Source organism: Pygocentrus nattereri, chromosome 13 (assembly GCF_015220715.1).
Source record: "Pygocentrus nattereri isolate fPygNat1 chromosome 13, fPygNat1.pri, whole genome shotgun sequence".
NCBI classification, from domain to species: Eukaryota; Metazoa; Chordata; class Actinopteri; order Characiformes; family Serrasalmidae; genus Pygocentrus; species Pygocentrus nattereri.
The window spans coordinates 34229810-34246343 of NC_051223.1; the positions used below are offsets into that span (position 1 = coordinate 34229810).

The 16534-nt window shown below is 40.4% G+C and overlaps 1 protein-coding gene across 1 annotated transcript; it reads left to right on the forward strand.

Moving 5' to 3' along the window:
* The first annotated feature begins 685 nt into the window (after positions 1–685).
* On the forward strand, positions 686–16512 carry dhx32a (DEAH (Asp-Glu-Ala-His) box polypeptide 32a). Its single transcript, XM_017701142.2, has 11 exons — positions 686–1379; positions 4890–5083; positions 6101–6473; positions 7162–7395; positions 9456–9549; positions 9915–10064; positions 12308–12499; positions 13023–13163; positions 13283–13473; positions 15020–15210; positions 15865–16512. The coding sequence occupies exons 1-11, from the start codon at positions 1122–1124 to the stop codon at positions 16055–16057; spliced, it is 2211 nt and encodes a 736-aa protein (XP_017556631.1). The 5' UTR covers positions 686–1121; the 3' UTR covers positions 16058–16512.
* The last annotated feature ends 22 nt before the right edge of the window (positions 16513–16534 follow it).

Here is a 16534-nt window from a genome sequence, read left to right on the forward strand (position 1 = left end):
AAGTGTTTTAGCCTGGAATGCTTTTTGAATGAGGCACAGTACAGGACAGCCAGTCAGAACAGATGTAATTTGCATATATTAAACTTAAAGGCACAGTAACAAAAGCAGCCTGTGTAAGTATGATGGATATATGATGGTGTGTGTGTGTGTGTGTGTGTGTGTTTAGTACTTAAGCTCACAATGTGGACCTCAGGATAATGTATGGGCCTTTTAAATGTCTTGGCCTATTCCTAAAGAGCACTTTTAAACAGTTAACAAACACAAACTTTCAACAGGAGAACATGTACACAGGTAGGACATTCCTACTGATACAAATATCGCCACTGTCAGAAGAAAACCTCGCATCTCATTTTTCAGTTTTTGACATCATTTGAAAATGCCTGTTGCCCTTTACATTGTGTGTGAATTTCATGACGAATGGACCAAAGGAAACAGCCCAAAATGACTTACATCAATAATTTACATCAAAAGTAAAGTAGGTTTAATACTTTTCCTCTAAACTTATTTTAAAGATACAAGGTTTTTCCATATACATATGGTTTTAGAGATCTACCTTCCTCTGCGGTCTAGATCCACCTGCAATACACCTGCTCCAGTTAATCAACTTCCTCGGAAGTCTTTAAAATAGGATACACTGGTGTCAGACAAGGGAGAGGCAGCATGTTAGAGGCACGTTAGAAGTAAACAGGGAAGTGGATCTCCAAGAGGGCTGGTGACCCTAGTGTGCGTATCTCAAGTCGTGGGGCAGTGAGGACTTTCGTTGTTTTGAGTTAGCAGCCAATCCCAACGCAGAATGCCAGACACCACTAGCCAATCCCAGCAGAGGAGGCGGGACTGGTCGGCATACGGGCCGTGAAAAATACCCTAAATCCATCGAGACCTTTCATTGGTGCAGCACGTGGGTCCAGCTCAGTAATGATGAGAGAGTCTAAGCAGAACAACCGCAGCAACAAGTCTCCCAGTGATAGCCCTGGATCTGGAAACTCGAGGCGTTTCGGACATCGCATGGCCGAGTGGTATAGGCTGGTTTAGAAGCTCACGGGAGAGGGATTTACTGAGAACCAGAGCATTTCTGGACATACTGAAGACTCCAGGAGCCCTTTGTGAGCCGGGTGGGCGCCATGGAGCTCAGCAGCAGTGCTGAAGAAAGAGAACTGAGTTCGCAGTTTGTGGAAGGATCTGATGATGTGTTTGGCTTTGGAGATGATCTGGAGCTGAACCAGTTCGATGGTCTGCCCTACTCCTCCCGATATTACAAGCTTCTGAGGGAGAGGAAGAGCCTCCCAGTCTGGGGAAGTAGAGGTGAATTCATTAAGGCTTTAGAAAGCAGTCAGCTCATCGTCGTCTCAGGCACCACGAAGACTGGGAAAACTACACAGGCAAGCTTCAGTGTATCCTCTGTTTTCCCCTTCACGCCTGTTGGCCTGTGTTTTTACGCTGTTGTCTCATGTTATGTTCTTATTTCTTGTGTTTTATGCTCTTATGTCAACACTGAGCCTGCGTGGTTGGACAGAATACTTGGGAAAAGTAGTGAAGGTTGAATATTGAATACACTGTCCTAAATGTGCTCAGTAAAGTTTTACATCACATAGAAAACACATTCAGAGTTTTTGTACATGGGAGGAAATTCTGCTGTTATGATTTTTAATTCATTGTTGCTTCTTGGCATTTTCCTCTTGTAAGTCTTCTTTTAATGTTTGATGAAAACATAAAAAAAAATTCCCAACATTATTTTGGCTCTCATCTGCTTCAGTCAATCCACTGCTGTTCCCATAATCCCACTGCCGCGTCTCGTGATTTAAGCAAGCAATTCGCCGTAGCCCAATAACAAAATCTTGCCTCTGAAGTGTTTCGCTCTAACACAGACACTAAGCTTAGCACACAAGTTCCATCATTTCTCAAAAAAAACCTTTAGTAACGTTTTTTTCTTAACGGATCATCATATTGGTTTATCAGTCTACTCAGGCTTTAGTAGGAACTTGAGTTTGTAAAGAAGCTCTTTTTTGTTTTTCTGTATTGTACACCTTCATGATTTTAAATGACGGTGAACGAGCAGTGGTGGTGTCCCTTGGAAAGATGGTATATTTTTTAATTTCAGTGGGTAAGTATTTAAAAGCTTTCTCCTACAAATATAAAAATAACTATATTCTGAATACTGCCTTACAAAATGTACCTCGGACTGAATAGATGCATTAATTTCTCTATTTGCAATATGTATAATATCCAGTAACGTGTACAGAGCTTGTACAATTCAGATAAGTCAGACTTTCCTCTCACCTGTTTGTAGTTAGTGCCTTGCAGTTTGCTGTTATTTTGTTGTTGTTGTTGTTGTTGTTGTTGTTGTTGTTGTTGTTGTTGTTGTTGTTGTTGGAGACAGTAGTTAAAGCACAAAACAATAACCTCGGGTTGTTGCTCACAGCTGGCATTGATATTGAATTATTGTATTTACAGTCCATGCACTTCTATTTATTCAATGTTTGCTTATCATGTGGGTCTAGCCACAGGTCACTCATTACGCGATCCTTTGGACTCATTTCACCCATGTTAGCTGATACTGGCCATCCGATTGGGGAGTACCTTGATCCTTTTACTTGGTTTCATGCAGTTAAAGGGCCCCTATTTCTATGCAGTATGAGTATTTGCTGTTGTCTGAAAACATCTGTTAAATTTTCCAAAATGTACCAGTCGCTCACCAGTCTACATGATGAGCCCGTTTAAACCCACCCATTTTAAATATATTACTTTTGTGATCTCATGAAATTCAGTGTGTTTACTTATGTCTACAGAAGTTTAGCACTGGCCTTGGGCGCTGAAGCTATAAGTAGAGTTTCAGCCCATACTGCTTTCTGAATGAGGCACAATGAATGGCAGCTAATCAGAATTGAAGTCATTTATGTATATACACAGCAACAGAAACATCCAAGAGATAGAGAGGTGAGAAAATGGTCATGTTTAATGAATTATTCATTATTATTTTAAAGAACCTCCACAAATGTCAACCTGTAATCCAGTCATCCAGTACAGTGGAGAGCTCCTTCAGTTTTTTTAGAAAGTACTTGAAAGGTTTTTGGCCTGATATTTATCTTGAAGTCATGCTCAAGTTGAGTTTGGGCATTTATTTTTACTTGATTAAGTTAATTGCTTTTACTTGCATGTTGTATTAGCCTACTCCACCTGCCTCTGCTGAGCTGTTAAAAAGGGCCATGTGATCACCGATGAAACCGAAGCCATCGGTAGCTAAAGTGTCCTGTGTTCATTAGAAAGTGTGTCAGAAGAGCAGACAATGGCACTAACAGGCAAGCTGATAGTGTCAGGCCCTGAAGAGCTCCTAAATATAGAGGAGGGAACTTTAGACTGTGTTCCTCTCCTCTCCTCACACACTCACTGACGTGAAGACTTGTGGGGGGTCAGGCTCAGCTCAACTTAGAACTGACCTGCTGCATTGTGCATGGCTAAGCACATTACTGTATGGCTGAAATGCCACAGGGTTGTGGTTACAGACCTCTGCTATAGAGACCCTACCATCTGAAGCTACTCCATCATTAAGACAAAGCCAGCCTGAGACTTCAGTGTGGTTGGCCTCATTCAGAACGTTTGCTGGATGTTGGTAACAGAGGGTTTTTGCTGATCTGATTGTGAATCTTTTAGTAGAAAAAGGTCATCTGAATGGGCAGGCCTGCTGACTGTTGGCATGATCACGATGTTTAGGGTTAGAGACAACATATTTTTCTAATCGCACTAAAAGCTAAGTAAGTCTATTCATTGTGGGTCACGCTTTTGCCTGTAGTTTACCAAAACAGGAGGGTCTTTGTTTTTGTGTCCTGTGACTAAATAGCAAATCTTAAGCAGATGGTTTGTTGAAATGTATAAAATGTGACTTTGGTTTGCATACCACAGTATGACTTTTGTACATCAATTACTGTTTGTAGAATAGGGGCTTGTCTTAATAAACAGAGATTATACACCGAGTATACCCTGTACTCTGAGTAAATCTGGGTAACCCACTCCTGTCAGACTGAGGCCAGATGCTGTGTGGCTGGCTACTGGACAGACGGTCCCTCTAGAAAGCCCTCCTCCTCCCACACCACATGCGAGTTGTGTCCTAGTGGCAGTGAGTACTGACCAAGTGCCCTGAGCTCAGCAGATGCTGTTCTGTGGCTAATGGCTGGGTGGAGAGTTTTCCCAGGGCTGCCAGCCTGGCACGATAATAGCCTAAAGCTCCAGCTGCTAAGCTCAAAGCGAGAAAGCTCTTACATAGGCCTCCCACTGAGAAACGCCCGTGATCCACTGCCCAGGACCCAGCACTCTGCTGCCAAAGCATTATTATTATTATTATTATTATTATTATTATTAAATTATTAGCATTAGTGGAACAGAAAGGCGTCAGTGTTTTGGTCGGTGTTTGTATGATCTGAATCAGTTGTTTACAAAGTTGCTTCAACATCTATGTAAGAAGTTCTGGCATAATAAAATCTTCAGGTGTTCAGCTGTGGCACTGTCTGTGAACTGGGAGAAAGATTTCAACTCATTTTAGATCTGCCCAGGTTCGCCTTGCTTTGCCTGTATTTTGTGTTTATTCAGACAAGTGGTGCCCATCCTTAGACCTGAAAGATCCTTAAAATTAGGAGTAAAATCTGCAGCTTTTATGTGCTTTTTAAACACCTTTTGGAAAACTCATGTGCACATTTGCGTTGTGTGAACATTCGTGAGGTATTAGCAGATAAAAATAGTCCATCTTCTTTGAATAAAACCTAATTGAAACAAACATAAAAATGAAGTTCTGTACGTAATTTTTTTCCCTTCCCCAAGAGTCATTGTGTTTAGTGTTTGTGTTGTTTGTAGAGCATGTTTTTAAATCAGGTGTCTGTGTATTTCTGTATTTTGTGTAGATCCCCCAGTGGTGCGCAGAGTTCTGTCTGTCAGCGCAGTATCAGCATGGCGTGGTGGTCTGTAGTCAAATCCAGAAGCAGCAGGCCGTAGACCTTGCCTTGCGTGTAGCTGATGAGATGGATGTCAACATTGGCCATGAGGTGGGCTACTGCATACCACTGGAGAACTGCTGCTCCAGTGATACTGTTCTCAGGTATGTGCATAGTGCACACACATACACGCTTGCATAGCTTCAATACACTCTGAAAGGTGCTATGCAGTGCCATTCAGTGTCAGCATGGATCCTGCATTTTTATAGTTGATTTGGATTTCTTTGCAGCAAATTTGTCCTAATTTAAAAAATATATAATCAATTTTAGATTTTTCTTTGCCTATTTTTGAAGTTTACACGGTGTAAGCTAAATAACCACATGAAACACACTGTTTCCAGTACTTTCTACTAGCTAAAGTTGCAATATAAACAAGTCATATTATTAATCGGTTCAATTGGCATTTTAAAATTCTTAAACAGCAATTCTGTTGATTCTGATCTTCGATCATGCATCTCATTGAGTCGTTCTGAGCCAATGCCAATGCCACACAGAGCCATATTGTAAGTATCGTGTAGAGCTGGGCCAATGTAGAACCATACAGAACCACGCTGTGCTGTACCACAGACGCATACGGTCCCTGACAGAAGTTCTGACGCTTATCCATTTTGTGGAAACAAAAGCTTATAACCTGACTTTAAATTCATCCATTGGTTTTAGAAATGACTCATATGAAAGCTGAAAGTTAGGTTTAATTTACGAAATAAATTTGCTTAACTGCAGAAATATTGATCATTTAATGAACACAGAAAGGTCAGATTTTGGCAAGACAAAAGTTTTGTCGCCTTGTCATGTAATGCACCCAATCCTAGTTTACAGCCTTACGTGTGCTCACTAATTGATCGGTTAATTAGTGGGTGTGTATAAAAAGAACCCCAGCACCCCAGACCTTCACTTGAACTGCAACTTGCCCACAGAAAGTAATGTGAAAATCAAACAAATAATTTACTTCAAATACAAAGATATGTTTCATAACATTGGTGAATGAAGTTGTGGTGCTATTAGAGCCATATTTAATATTTTGTGTGACTTCCATGAGCTTGAAGGACTGCATTTCAAAGATTCAATATTCCTAATTTTACATAATGCACTTGTATATTTAACCCTGAAAACATTTGCAGGTATTGCACCGACGATGTTCTACTCAGAGAGATGATGTCAGACCCATTGCTAGAGCACTACGGGGTGGTGGTGATTGACCAGGCCCATGAACGCACTGTGAGCACAGACCTTCTCCTTGGTCTGCTTAGGGAGGTTCTCATCCAGCGTCCAGAGCTCCGGGTCGTGGTGCTGTCTGTCCCCCCAGCCTCAGATACACTGGTTGCACACTACGGGGGTGTTCCCCACCTGCATGTGGAGGCCCCAAGCTCTTCTGAGATGGTCTACAGCAGTGGAGGCAGAACAGAGAGCTTCTACGCCGCTCTGAGGCTCGTTCTGGAGGTGCACAGGGCCAAAGAGCCGGGGGACTTGGCTGTTTTCCTTGCCTCAGAACAGGTGCGAATTTACATGACTTCCAGTGTGCAAATGGGTTTGGATTAGTAGTAAGAGTAGAGTGAAGAGTGTATTTCAGCCAGGTGTCATTAATTTGTGGGTTGGTAAATGCAGTCCAATGACCTCTATACTCTGGAAATCCACAAGCTTTGGCTTCATCTGTATAACTAGACAGGTTGGGTAATTACAAAACATGAAGCCTCAATGAGGAACCACCAAAGCAGTGTCACAGCTATCCTAAGACGATGGCTAACAACGTGGTAAAATTGTATCTGTAATACTCGTTAATGGGAGAAGTTTTATTCAGACGCTTGTGATTTTGCAGCACTGAATGGACTGACAGGGTGCAGAGATTTCTAATTAGACTTAATCTTCAAACTGGAATTTATTTAGCCTTCTTGACTTTTGTGCTGCATAATTAGCCTCTCTAATTATTCTAGACTTCACTCTGTCAACCATGAGCAGTTTATTTTTCAGTCACATCATGTTCTGAAGATGGAACAAAGGAGTTTAGCTTGACAGAGTGAATTGTGTGTGTGTGTGGGGGGGGGGTGGTTTGACACCACTGTTTTACAGGAGACAGTGTCACATTAGGTAATGAAATTTTATATTATTGAATTGTAGCAAACATCACCTTTTTAGTCGAAAAGGGTATGATAAGTGGACTAAAACCAGATTGTCTATGTGTTAGGAGGTCAGCTGTGCTTGCAATCTTCTGGCTAAAGAGGCAGCCAGGCTAAGCAGTAATCTTGGGGACCTGATGCCAGTGGCTCTGTGCCCGGGCCATGCCGGGATCTGCCCACCAATCACCGAAGGACAGAACAAAAGTAGGAGGGTCTTTCTCTCCTGCAGCCAGTCAGAAGACATGTTTTGGTCAGTGGGCACAGTCAATTTTGTGATTGACACTGGAGTGGAGAAGAGATATGTAAGTGATATATCGATTGAAAGTAACATCATGTTTTCTGAAATATGCTTTGTGGAAATTAGTGACTTGGGTCCAAAAGAAGCCTTATCTGAGAACTGTAATTCCATATCTGCAATATAGTGATATCACATTGCATTTTAGAGCTAGTTAAGCAAATCACTGGCTGTTGTGTGTAACTCTGTAGCTGTAAAAAATATTCCATTATGCTTTTTGCACTCTGTACATTGTTACCTGCATATTTGCACTCTGATTGTATTCAGAAGCCGGTTTACTGAGTGTTGCATACCAAGTATACACTTAAAAAAGGCTTCTTTGGACAAGGCAGTGGTTCTATTTATAAACATTTAGTTCTATATAGAACCATTTCATGCAGACATGTTTCTTGGCCTGGTGAAATGCTTCTTCAGATGATGGAGAAGGTGCTTGATATGGTTCTAAATGGCCCCAAAAAGGATTCTGCTATTGTTACAGTGTCAAGCTTGTAATGGAAAAATCACGTTAGACAGTGTCATATACAACACATTCTTCATCAGTCTGAATAACCATTTTTATCATGCAGTAACCATTTAGGCATGGAATTATTGTTTATAGAGCGCATAGTTTTAAATAGAATCATGGCTTTTAATCAAGACCCTTTTAATACACATCTGTTAATTAAGGGTTTTCTTCTAAAAAAGCATTACAGACCACTTTCAAGAATTTTTTTTTCTCATAATACAGTGTAGGGATTAGGCTTTGCACCAGAATCAAGGTATTATTATTATTATTATTATTATTATTATTGTTGCTGTTGTTTGTTGTTGTTGTTGCAGTAGCAGTAAAAATAATGTTTTCCATCATACAGCAATGTGGACTGAAACGCTTCAAATACACAGACCTCTTTCATCATTTTACCCAGAGCTGTGTCTGTGGCAAACATTTACAAAAATAGTTTAGACTGAATGGGATGTTTGTTAGGATCACATCCCCTTTCCATGAAAGATTTATTGGTTATTGGCCAAAGACAGTGCTTTCTAATTGGCAGTGGTGGACAGTAACGAAGTAAATGTAATTTGTTACTGTAATTAAGTACTTTTTTCGTATATCTGTACTGAAGTATTTACATTTTGGGCAGCTTTTTACTTTCACTCACTACATTAAGTCAAATATCTTACTTTTTACTGCACTACAATCTGCAAAAAAAACAGAGACCTACAGATCAATACAGTAAAGGAAATTCATTTGTGAACCTGAGTTTAAAGCAGGTTGTTACGTTTAAACTTGTAAGTTTTAAATAAATCTTAAACTGAAACTTTGCTTGTTCACAAAAAGTGATTTCAGAGCCACTCGGTTCTCCCTGATGGAAACTCTTTGCCTTCAGTGTTTTGTGCTTATGATCACTTTAATAGACATCAGTGACTCCATAATACATTCTATTAAAAGACTGGTTTACGAAGAGACACTGGAGTATTTTCACCTAAAATGAGTTGATAAAGCAAGAGTTTTGTTACAAAAATGGCAACAGGATATTTAGTACTTTTACTTTTGAAACTTATGTTTGAAGGCAAATACTTTTGTACTTTACTGAAGAGGTCTAAAGGTAGGAACTTCTAGTTTTACTGGAGCAATATTTTACCTTGGGTATCTCTACTTTAACTCAAGTACATGGTTTGTGTACTTCGTCCACCACTGCTAATTGGTTGAAGTGAAAAAGCAGTTGAGGGGGAGAATATAGGTTATTATTCTGATGAGGACAAGAGTTTAGGTTCCTCCTGACAGACCATTTATAGTATACTACACAGAGCAGCTCTCTCTCTCTCTCTCTCTCTCTCTCTCTCTCTCTCTCTCTCTCTCTCTCTCTCTCTCTCTCTCTCTCATATTATAGGGTGGGTGTGTGTGTATGTGTGTGAGTAGATGCACCTTATTAAATGGCCACTATGTGTATTACTGATGTTTTAATCAATGGGCACCTCCTGAAACTATGTGAGGTTGAAGCATATTGTGCCATTTATCTTTGCTCTTGTTAGTGCTTTAACTGTATGTGGGTGTTTCATTCACACTTCTGGTAATATATTCTGTAGGTGTATAACCCGCGTATACGAGCCAATTCTGAGGTGATCAGACCCATCAGTAGATGTCGGGCAGAGATCCGTAAACAGTTGTCTGGCTCAACAGGTGAGACAGCCATTAAGACAAGCAGTCTTAGGAAATTCCATTTAAAGCACATGTGATGTCCACAAAACATTGTCCGGTTGATGCATTCTCAGTACGTTCTTTATATTTCCAGTCAGCCATAGGCTTAAGATTATGAATTCCGAGTTATGTAATATTTTATGTCTGATCCAGATTTGATTTTGCCTTAGAATACATTACAGTGTAGCAAAAGTGTTTTAAATCCAGGATTAAATTTAATCTGGATCAGTAAAATTATACTTGAACCAAAACTGCACGAAGCTTCTGTATTTTTGGGATTGATTCTCCATGCTAAATCCTGCATTGTGCTGGGCTAAACTTAATCTTCATGGTCTGTGTGTGAATAGGGAAGTGTTTCTGCCTGTACCCTGAAGAGGCTGAGCTGCCTGCTGAGATTCCTGCTCGGATCCTGGAAGCCAACATCACCTCCACTGTGCTTTTCCTGAAGAGGATGGAGGTGGCTGGACTTGGACACTGTGACTTCATCAGCAGACCAGGTCAGCACCTGAAGACCACATTCCATTTTTATAAAGGATCTGGGATCAGTTGGTAGGGTTGTGAAGGCTCAGGGTTGATAGTAGGCCTGTGTTCATAGTATCGATACAGCAGTATATTGTGGATAAGCTCAGGTTTGATCACTGTATCCATATTTTTCAGTTTACTGTCGAGGTCACGTCATGCTAATGGGATCTTTCTCCCATATTGGTAGAGTTCATTCTTTTACATGCTGCAAATCTTCACATACAGAGTTTAGAGTGCTGTTTTACTGTGGTTTTTCAAGCTTGTCATGATAAAAGTGAATCAACCCCAGAAGCATGCCAACTATGTAATTATAGTTCAATGTTGTCCTTATTGGTGATGTGGGTACAAATTTCCTAATAATGAGTGAAGTAGTGATCTGGATGCGCTAAAGTTACTTCCTCTTTCATTCACTAACGTTTTCCGAGTTCACTCTTCTGCCTGTCTGTGCTCTGACCAGCGCTTTGAAGTGAACCACACTTCTATTATAAATCTTAAAGGTTCCAGCTTTATTTATTCTTTGGTATTTTGTGTTGGTACAGGTGGTGCAAAGTAAGCTGACATGCTATTAGATATCTGGTTAAGTATAACCTTGTTGCATTGACCCTGGCCCACAGATTAATACAGCTCAGATAGCTCTTTCAACATTTCGATAATGGAAAACTGAAAAATTAAACTGCAGTGAGGATACTGGTCTTTTTGCGGCTTGAGAAGTGCTTTTGGCACTTTATAGTAAAGATAATGATATACTGTATGTGTTGATGTATTTAAATATACTTACAAGAATGTTATAGTAGCTTTAATATAAGGTGCATGATGCAATTTAATCTGTACTGAAAATGGCTTTTCCGTTATTTTAACATGAGATGCTGTATAAAACTGTAAACCACATCTAAAGTACCACACTGGCTTAAACACAGTACATTATTATAGGAACAGAACAGGAGCTAGGGTCTGGTTCCATGGACTTGAAGTAAAGTAGGTTTTTTCCTTCTCCTAAAAAGTTACCATTTTTGAGGTACAAGGTTTTCTTCTGACAACAGTGATATGGTGTATGTATTATATGGAAGGTCATTTTTCTACATATGCAGTGATCAAAGGTTCAGGTTTGTGTGAAAGAGAGAGAGATAGTGAGGTTGTGTTTAGCTGGGGTGAATGCAGTTACAGAGGGTTCTGCGTGCTCTTAGAATAGCATGGGGTGAGTGCAGGCCTGTGGCACAGATGGGTCAGTGTCTGTGGGTGCTGGTGTTTGCTGATGCGTGTTAGCTGTGCTGACAGCACTAGTCTCTGCTAACCTCTGCGTCATTGTTGTGCAGCCTGAGCTCGTCCTGAGAGGGAAACACAAATGATCCTGTGAGCTCAGCGAGACACTGACCCAGAGAAAGAGCTCTGTTCTTTAGATATGACAGCGCAGGCCTTGTTAGACCAGCAGACACAAAGAACAGGAAAAGAGGGTTCAAACACTGCATCACACAGGAATGTGATCAGCAGACTCCGAAATAGAGGACTAGTGTGGTTACTTTCACTGCACTAAAGCATGGCACCCTAAATCGCAGTGTAGAGAAGGTTCTAAACCACTTTCCCAATCCTGACCCACGAGAGCCACAGCACTGCACATTTTAGTGCTTTCTCTGTTCCAACACTCTTGACGTATCATGAGTTCAACATCAGTGTGTTGGACGAAGGGAAGCACCAACTTGTGCATTGCAGGGGACCTCCGAGACCAAAAATGGAAAACTTGCGTCCTCAATGAAGTGGACTCGGTTACACAAAAGCATGTTGGCAGGTCATCATATTGGGCAGTACAGCAAGAATAACTTTGATTGGGAGGATCTTAATACACTCAGAAAAAAATGTGAGATATTTGGGCTTGAATACTGTGTACCATTAACATATCTAAACAAACATGACTTTCTACTGCAATGTTAAGTCAATATAATGAGATATTTATCCAAGCAATATATTGTAGTGGTCAGAACAGCAGTAATCTTCCACAGTTCTAACTCTGCAATTAAAGGAGCGATTTTTTTTTTTTTTTTTTTTTTGGAACATTTCTATTGGTCCATTCCTCATGACATTTTAACGCAATGTAAAGGGCAATGGTCACTTGCAAATTCTGTTTTGAAAAAGGCTGCAAAAATGAAAACAAGAGGTATTGAATGAAAAAAAAATTTCTGTAGTAATGATTAACACGTCTGTGTTGTTGCTGTTTGCCTCTCAGATCCTGAAGGCTTGATGCAGGCTTTGGAAGAGCTGGATTATCTTGCCGCATTGGATGATGATGGAAACTTGTCTGAGATTGGGATCATAATGTCTGAGTTCCCACTGGACCCACAGATGGCCAAGGCCCTGCTTGCCTCCTGCGAGTTTGATTGTGTTAACGAAGTGTTAACCATTGCAGCAATGCTAGCAGGTAGAAATGCCACAGCTCTTTAGGCTTTACTTAGTAGCTGTAGTACTCTGGGTTTGTGGAGTAGCTGAGCTATAATTAACGAAGCCACTGGTTGTTCTCCATTTGACACTGACCTTTTGTTTTAAAGATTAGGCTTAGTCTAAAGCAGGGGTGTCAAAACTGGGATCCTTCAGGGCCATGGCACTGCTGAGTTTAGCATTCTGCCACATTAAACACACCTAGTCTGATCATACTAACTAGCAAGGCTTTCATGAGCTGGATTCAGTGGTAGAAGAGGGAAAACACAAATCTCTGCAGAGCTGTGACCTGGAAGGAACATAGTTTAACACCCCTGGTCTAAAGCCTCCACCGAGTGTAATTGTTGGTCTTGGACCAGACAGAAATGGGCAGCTTTTTGAGTGTTTGTTGTTTGCTTTTAAACGTTTTACATGGAGTCGCTTGCTGCATCCTTACTGCCTATTACCCACAAGCTGTTTTCAGTATGTCACCACATGTGCTCCTCCTATCCTGTCCTGTCTGTCAGCTCCAAGCTGTTTTGTGGATCCCCCTTTTGGCTTGGAGACAGAAGCCATGCAATGCCACATGAAGTTGTATCACCCAGAGGGAGACCATTTCACTCTGATCAACATCTACAATGCTTTTAAATGCAGCCAGAGAGAACCATGTGAGTAGATCAGTCAAAACCATCCTAATGTTACATGCTTTTCAGTAGGCATAGCACCACAGGACTGAGTCACATAATTCAGTGCTATATGACTGTGATGGCTGTGTTGTGGGCGTCAGATTTCACGCAGGAAAAGTGGTGTCAGGACTACTTTCTGTGCTCCGCGGCTCTGCAGACTGCAGATGCCATAAGAAGTGAACTGACTGACATACTGAAGAGGCTTGAACTCCCACTCTCTGAGCCTGCTTTTGGCACCAAGAACAACACCTTGAACATCAAGAGAGCACTGCTGGCTGGCTACTTCATGCAGGTAAAAGAGCCTTCACACAGATACTGTTTTAATAGATGCTTGTCATTAATAAAAGTATGCTTGATTTGCCAATGTGTAATGAATAAATTGTAATAGAATTGTAATTCTAGTATAATAGTCATTCTACTCATGCTTATGTCAACATAAGGCTACATATTAGGCCGGTCACTGTAACTGACCGCAGTTGTGTTCCACAGTTATCTTTCACAGTCCTATATTTATGACGCACAAGCGGTGTGAATTCAGGGAACTTGGTGCCTTTTTATAGCAATTTGTTTTCAGCCAAAATCACATGATCATGGCAGGCCTACTACATATTGCCACTGTCGTCATGCAATTAGCTATTTTACATAATGTGAATTAAGGCAAATTCATAACTTTTAAATATTCTGTCTAATGGCATTTTTCCCACCAGGCAGTATGGTTATAAAACTATAAAATTGATGAATAGTTTAACATTAACAACATAAAAAAAAAGCATGATTTGCAGATGGTTAACCAAAACTTTATTGGTGTCCTCTATGCTAATGATAAGAATAAACATAGAAAATGATAGTACAACTGATTTATACTGCATTGCCATGTGCACGAAAGTGGAATGTGCTTATTTTACAGGCATATTGGTATAAACAAATGCTATTTAATTATCCATTTAAAAAAGTATTACACTGTGCTTTTGTTTAACACTACTGACTCCGCACCAAAAATAAACACAAAGCCTAGCTAGTATGTCTCCTACACTGCAGTAATATGGTGTTTAATATGCATTTTTGGGAAAATAGTCACACTACACAATCAAATCATTCTACCATCTAAAAAAAAAAGTATTTATTTCACATTTTAATTGTTCTAATAATCTTAATTTTAACCCTAAAGTGGTCAGTAGGTGTAATAGTGCACTCACTGCTCAATCTACGAGCACAGCCACCAGCACATGAGCTGCTGAATGCTGTTTAATTGGCACCCTAGTGGAACATCTCCATGGATTAGTGGCATGTGAATGATATGTAAATGAGTTACTGATTGGCCTGTGCTTGGTTTCATGCAATGAAGCTGATTCACCATTCGAGCTCAAATCTCCACTTGTTTCCACGTCAAATGACGGTTCGTATGCCATTAAATGTGGTCAGAATTGTGCTCTTTTTATGCAACTTTGAGCAATAAAGGCTGTTGCCTGTGACTTTCACATATAACCAAATGGCAAGTAAAAGTGGAGCTTGAAGCTCCTCCAGTGTTGCTGCTTGCGTAATTGTGTTTACTATTGATGCTAAAATTGCATGCTGAAGTGTGATCAGTCAAGCTAAACAGAACTCTGCCTACTTTCATGGTTCTGACTGTTGATGGTTTACATTTGTCACTGTACTGTGCTGTGACATACTACCTGGTGAAAAAATGCCCTAAAATGCACTGGTTCCTCACCCAGATTCACATTACTTAAAAATGCTCACGTACTAATAATAAATAAAGTTGTCAGAGACCAATTAGCACAGTCTTATTCTTTTATTAATGCAATTTCCGTACCCTGTATCTTGTTTGTGTTGGTCAGATTGCTCGGGATGTGGACGGCTCAGGAAACTATTTCATGTTGAGCAATAAGCACGTAGCCCAGATTCACCCTCTTTCTGCTTATGGCGCAAAAGCACACAAGCTTGGTCTGCCCGAGTGGGTGCTGTTTCATGAGTACACGCTCTCCGACAACAACTGTGTCCGCATGGTCACACAAATCTCACCTGAGGTGTAAGTCTGTACTTTTTGTTTTTCATGCATGAGATCTGGTATAAACTAGTGTAGGCAGAAACGGCACATTCTGAGATATGCAGCACTTGCTCTTTTCTAAGCAATATGATGGTGTGTTTACAGTACTTTAACATGCTTATTTCACATTAATCCACAAACACATTACATCTTGTGTTTGTCATGCACATGTAAAACGAATTGGCAATTCACTCCATAGAAAGTTAATGGGAGCTAAATCAGGAAAGTCAGTTAAATATTATCATAAGCCAATATTAGACAAAGGTCAATTAGAAAACAACTTTAATCTCTAGCCTAACATTTTGCCTAAATTGTGTGACTGTCATAAAATAAAACACTTGATCAGTATCAGAAATCCCCACTAGACACAGGAAAACATTCTTTGGGTGTATCCTTGCTTCATTTAAGAGTCCTGCCATACGCTCTCCAATATACCTCCCCTAAGCTTGTGCTTATCATGTCGGTGTTGTGTATGGTGAGTCATCATGGATGAAGCTCACCTAAAGTAGCATTACAGATTACACTCAGCATAATGATGAAAGGATTAAGACTATAAGTAACCCCAGTGGCCATCATTCTGAATTTTCTGACACACTATAACACTTACAAACACTTCATTTTTCCTCTTCGTTTCAGGTTCGTTCAAATGGCACCACAGTATTTTTTCTACAACCTGCCCTCAAGTGAGAGTAAGGAGCTACTGCAGCACATTATGGACAACGAAGGGTCTGGGAGTACGAAGAGAAGACAGAAGAATCAGCCTGTCGTCACAGAGACGCCAAAAGAATCGGAAGAGTCCCAGTCTTACGACAGATGTGTGATACAGTGACTATGAAAGGCAGGGCTGCTGTCAACTCTAAAGCTGGGCCATGTGACTGGCCAAACCAGACTGCTCCAGACAAAATATGTTGACCCACATGCTGCACGCCAGCATGTCAGTCAGTCATGGGAGTGTAAATATATCACATTTGTGATGTTAACGTCTACATCTTCAGGGTTTTCAGGGATTATATGCACTCTTCTTTCAAAAATGCTGATGCAGTTTAACATATGAGCACACAGAAAAGGGGGGCTGATCCTAGACCAGCACTTACACGTATAGTGCATGTTGGGCTTATTAGCACCCTCAAATTTGAAGCATGCTGTTGTAAATATGGACTGTCAAACGTTTTGTACCGCTGAAAGAGTAATGAGAAGTCCTCTTTGGGAAACGTAGTTTATTTTGTGGCTTATGGTTATATACAAAAGGATTTTTCAGCCAAATAAATTCACTTGTAATATGTACTTACTGGGATTACAGTAAAAA

Excerpts from the sequence above, each read along its gene's own strand:
- dhx32a (XM_017701142.2), top strand. The coding sequence starts at position 1,122 with ATGGAGCTCAGCAGCAGTGCTGAAGAAAGAGAACTGAGTTCGCAGTTT. Across the intron at positions 10,065-12,307 it reads TGACTTCATCAGCAGACCAG|ATCCTGAAGGCTTGATGCAG; the intron begins GTCAGCACCTGA and ends TTTGCCTCTCAG. Across the intron at positions 15,211-15,864 it reads ACACAAATCTCACCTGAGGT|GTTCGTTCAAATGGCACCAC; the intron begins GTAAGTCTGTAC and ends TCTTCGTTTCAG.